The sequence below is a fragment of the Colobus angolensis genome, unplaced genomic scaffold, assembly GCF_000951035.1.
Source record: "Colobus angolensis palliatus isolate OR3802 unplaced genomic scaffold, Cang.pa_1.0 Scaffold77, whole genome shotgun sequence".
NCBI lineage: Eukaryota > Metazoa > Chordata > Mammalia > Primates > Cercopithecidae > Colobus > Colobus angolensis.
In genome coordinates this window covers 2,295,785-2,300,894 of record NW_012121487.1, presented here as the reverse complement: position 1 = coordinate 2,300,894, position 5,110 = coordinate 2,295,785, and the positions used below count along the sequence as shown (strand labels likewise).

The window sequence follows — 5,110 nt, the reverse complement described above, 5'->3', positions numbered from 1 at the left end:
TTGAGACCAGCCTGACCAACATGGAGAAACCCCGTCTCTACTAAAAATTAGCCAGGCATGGTGGTGCATGCCTGTAATCTTAGCTACTCAGGAGGCTAAGTCAGGAGAATTGCTTGAACCCAGGAGGCAGAGGTTGCAGTGAACCGAGATCGCGCCATTGCGCTCTAGCCTGGGCAACATGAACGAAACTCCGTCTCAAAAAAAAAATAAAATAAAAAAATAAAAAAAACAGAATGCCTGCTTTGTTGACATGTTAACAGAGCAATAGAAAGGATCTTTGGTGGTAATTTCTGCTGTTCCCTGTATTCAGATAAGAATTGTCCCTTTTGGAAGCAAACAAGTGAGTATGTCCTATTTGTTGAAAGTTTATCCTAATTTATAACCATTGTGTAATTTTAGCCCCTTTCATTCTATTTCCCTTTGAGTCATAGAAATTTTAAATTTCGGAAAAACCAGTCCAGTGGTTCTCTGCTTTGGCTGCCTGTTAACATAGGCAGCTTTGAAAAACTCCCAAGGCCCAGGCCACACCCTAGACCGCTTAAATCAGAATTTGCAGAGGTGGAACCCAGGTATCAGTAGTTTATAAAGTCTCCCAGGGGATTCCAATGTGCAGGAACTAGAAAATTAGTCTGATCTCCATTTAAGTGAGAAGTGAGACATATACCTTGAGATTTATCCAAGATCACATCATTTACATATGTCCTGTTGTGGAAATTGAATAATGGAATCATCAAATCGTATAGGATCAGTCAAGATACACATAACTCATTTAAGTTTAGGAAACCAGGGCCAGGCACGGTGGCTCACGCCACCACAGTAATCCCAGCACTTTGGGAGGCTGAGGTGGGCGGATCACCTGATGTCAGGAGTTCAAGACCAGCCTGGCCAACATGGGGGAACCCCGTCTCTACTAAAAATACAAAAATTAGCTGGGCCTGGTGGCAGGCGCCTATAACCCCAGCTACTCAGGAGACTGAGACAAGAGAATCGCTTGAACCCGGAAAGCGGAGGTTGCAGTGAACCGAGATCACGCCACTGCACTCCAGCCTGTGTGACAGAGGGAGACTTCAACTCAAAAAAAAAAATAGTAAGTTTAGGGAACCATATGGCAGCACTGCACCTAACATAGTTTGCCCAGTGCCTATCCATGTTACATATCTTTGCCTTTATTTGCCAGTCCAGTTCTCCTTGTTATAGCAGATCCTAAGACCCTACTTCATCTTGACAACTATATTTAGAATTTGTACAAATAAATCTCTGCCTTCTGGTCAGGCTGTTTCACTTGCCACCATTTTTGCAGCCTTTAATTGTTGCTTGCCAGATGTATGTAAATATTACATGTTTTACGTAATGTAAAAAAAGTCAAGATACAAAATTGAATAATGCTTTGCCCATATAATTATCTTTACAACAGTTCAGTTCACGTATATCATCTAACAATGACTTCCACAGAGTAGACATGTAATTGTAATAAATGCTTATTTAATTAATGAATAAAGGAAGATTTTTTTCCTTCCTTGCAGGAACTTTGTATTAAAGCATCATGTATTCTTGGTCCGAAACTGGGAGAAGATTCGTCAGAAACAGGAGGAAGTAAAGCACACCAGTGATAATATTCACTCAGCATCATTATATACCCGTTGGAATGGGATCTGCCGAGATGATGGGAATATCAAGTCTGGTAAGGCATTTGAAACATTTCTTTCTTTATTTTTTGAGATAAGAGTTTCACTCTTGTTGCCCAGACTGGAGTGCAATGGCACAATCTTGGCTCACTGCAACCTCTTCCTCCTGGGTTCAAGCAATTATGCTGCCTCAGCCTCCCGAGTAGCTGGGATTACAGGTGCCTGCCACCGTGCTCAGCTAATTTCTGTATTTTTAGTAGAGAGGGGGTTTCACCGTGTTGGCCAGGCTGGTCTCCAAACTTGTGACCTCAGGTGATTCACCTGCCTCAGCCTCCAAAGTGCTGGGATTACAGGCGTAAGCCACCACACCCAGCTGAAACATTTCTGTTAATTTATTTTAGTTGCTTTCCAGCAGATAATCTATTTAACAACTCCTTTTAGTATTGAACAAAAAAGTTATGATCCAAATATATACTCATCAGTCAGTAGTAAGCTATCCATCCCAGTTCTTCAACTTTCCTCTCTTTAGGGAATAGAAAGAAACCTCCTTCTACAGCCTTTCAAACGTGACCTATAGTCTGAAATAGTCATTAGGTATCAGATAGATAGTGGGCCCTCTTTGTTACTTCCTACCTTGAAAATAACTTGCAGACAGAGTAAATAGTGATACCAAATCCACTGGGGAAATTGGGGTGGGGGACGGGTAATTATCAGTGGGTGGACAGGTCATTATCAGTTTGAAGACCTTTCTATCTCACATTCAGATTCAGCTGGGGACGGGTCATTTCTCACATTCAGATTCAGTGGAGGACAGGTCATTATCAGTTTGAAGACCTTTTTTTCTCAAATTCAGATTAGCACTGTACTCACAAACCATCAGGTTTCCTTTTTCTACTTTCATGAATGAATAATATAACAGCACTCCTGGGTTCAGATATTATCCAGAAGAGACTGAAAGCAGAGGAACTAGCATGTCCAAGCATCCTTTCTAACTGAAAACAGTGTTCAAAAGATCATGCTCTTTTTTTTATCCTTTCCTTCTTCCCCTGAAAAGATAGAAGGAATTCTGTGTGATGTGTGAGGGATATGCTGAATGCTAACTAGATATAAAAATTTGTCCAGAATCTTACATCCTGTCAATGATTTGATTGGCATAAATTCTTTGAACTTATATCCTAACTAGTTTGCTGCTTCTGATAATAACAGATATCATTTACAGAGTACTTACATGTCAGGTACTGAGCTAAACACATTAAAGGCATTAGGTCATTTAACCTGCATTATTTCCTCATGAGGGGAGTACTACCATTATTCCCATTTTATGTTTGAGAAGCTGACACACGGGTTAAATAACTTGCCCAAGATCACACAGCTGATAAGCAGTGATGCCAGAATTCAGATGCTGATAGATTGATTTTGAAGCCCAGACTTACAACTACTGTACTGTATTGCATTTGAGCACTAAGTTAAGGTCCCTCTTGCAGTATTTTGTCTCCAGTAAATTCCAGTGTTTCCTGATTTTTCATTACAGAAGATAGAAAGAACTCTGTGCCCACTAATCTACTTAATCACTTCAGGGGAAAGTAGAGCAAATGGCAGGAATCCATTGGGAAAGAGAAAGCCATGTAGATAGAGCTCCTTGTTTCCTGAAACTTAATTTTCACTTTATTCTTCCAGATGTCTTCATGACCCAGTTCTCTGCCCTGCAGACAGCTCGATCTGTTCGAACAAGACGGTTGGCAGCTGCAGAGGAAAATATTGAAGTGGCTCGGGCAGCCCGCCTAGCCCAGATCTTCAAAGAAATTTGTGATGGTATCATCTCTTATAAAGGTGACTATAACCACCTTCAAATTCGTTCTTTTTTCTTTTTTAATAAATAGAGATAGGGTCTTGCTGTATTGCCCAGGCTAGTCTCAGACTCTTGGGCTCAAGTGATCCTTCTGTCTAGGCCTCCCAAAGTGCTGGGATTACAGGTGTGAGCCACAGCTCCTGGGCATTTCTTTTCTTTTTAATTTCTTTTTCTGTCTCCTGATTCTCTTTGATTTTATAGTGACTTTTTGCAGTTTTGTTAACCTAAGGATGTAAAGAGGAAAATGGGGACCAAACTGCCCTAAGATGTAAGACTTAAAGTTTTGAATTTTGAGGCACCTATTCCATTTACATTCCCAAATTAAATCACACTCTCTGCGTTCTCTTTTTTTTTTTTTTTTTTTGAGATGGAGGTCTCGCTGTGTTGCCCAGGCTGGTCTTGAACTCCTGGCCTCAAGCGCTCCTTCTGCCTCGACCTACCAAACTTCTGGGATTATAGGCATGAGCCACCATGTCTGTCCTGCATTCTCAAGTAGGCTCATGACTGAACATGAAACTGCAGTAAGTATATCTACCATGTCACTGCATTATGAGCATGAAACACAGCCTTTTTTACTCTCTAGTGAAATTGCCAGAAATTAAGTATGGTAGCAAATGAGAAGTGGCCCCTCACCATAAATTCCATTTTCATAATACAGAGTAACTGTTACAGGAAAAATCAATTACAGAAAATATTCACAGTACAGTACTAAATTATTCAGTATCTGGAATTTAATTGGATCCATACCCAACAGAGTAATAGTAATTTTTTTTTTTTTAAGACCGAGTCTCACTCTGTTGCTCAGGCTGAAGTGCAGTGGTGCGATTTGGGCTCACTCCGCCTCCCGGATTCATGCCATTCTCCTGCCTTAGCCTCCCTAGTAGCTGGGACTACAGGCACCTGCCACCACACCCGGCTAATTTTTTTGTATTTTTGGTAGAGACGGGGTTTCACTGTGTTGGCCAGGATGGTCTCAATCTCCTGATCTCATGATCCGCCCACCTCGGCGTCCCAAAGTGCTGGGATTACAGGCGTGAGCCACCGTGCCCGGCCAGTACTTTTTGTATTTATTATTATTATTATTTTATTTTATTTTATTTTTTTTTGAGACAAAGTCTCACTCTGTTGCCCAGGCTGGAGTGCAGTGGCATGATCTCGGCTCACTGCAACCTCCGCTTCCTGAGTTCCAGCAATTCTCCTGCCCCAGCCTTCTGAGCAGCTGGGACTACAGGTGCACACCACCACACCCAGTGAAGTTTTGTATTTTTTAGTAGAGACAGGGTTTCACCATGTTGACCAGGCTGGTCTTGAACTCCTGACCTCATGATCCACCCACCTCGGCCTCCCAAAGTGCTGGGATTACAGATGTGAGCCACCATGCCCGGCCTTCATTTTTATTGTGTTAGACAGGGTCTCAGTCTGTCATCCAGGTTGGAGTTCAGTGGTGCAATCTTGGCTTACCGCATCCTCCGCCTCATGGGTTCAGATGATTTTCCCACCTCAGCCTCCTGAGTAGCTGGGACTCCAGGTGTGTGCCACCATGCGTGGCTAATTTTTGTATTTTTGGTAGTGAGATGGGGTTTCAACATGTTAGTCAAGCCGTTTTCAACCTCCTGACCTCAAGTTATCTGCAGTG

General features: G+C 42.1%; 1 protein-coding gene across 2 annotated transcripts in view; it reads left to right on the top strand.

Moving 5' to 3' along the window:
• ASH1L (ash1 (absent, small, or homeotic)-like (Drosophila)) overlaps window positions 1-5,110 on the top strand; it is a 251,011-nt gene that overhangs the window by 230,342 nt on the left and 15,559 nt on the right. For both annotated transcript variants that reach the window (XM_011928346.1, XM_011928345.1), the window contains exons 16-17: window positions 1,524-1,681; window positions 3,303-3,455. In XM_011928346.1, the coding sequence (XP_011783736.1) occupies window positions 1,524-1,681; window positions 3,303-3,455 (311 nt within the window). The remainder of the gene's footprint in view (window positions 1-1,523; window positions 1,682-3,302; window positions 3,456-5,110) is intronic.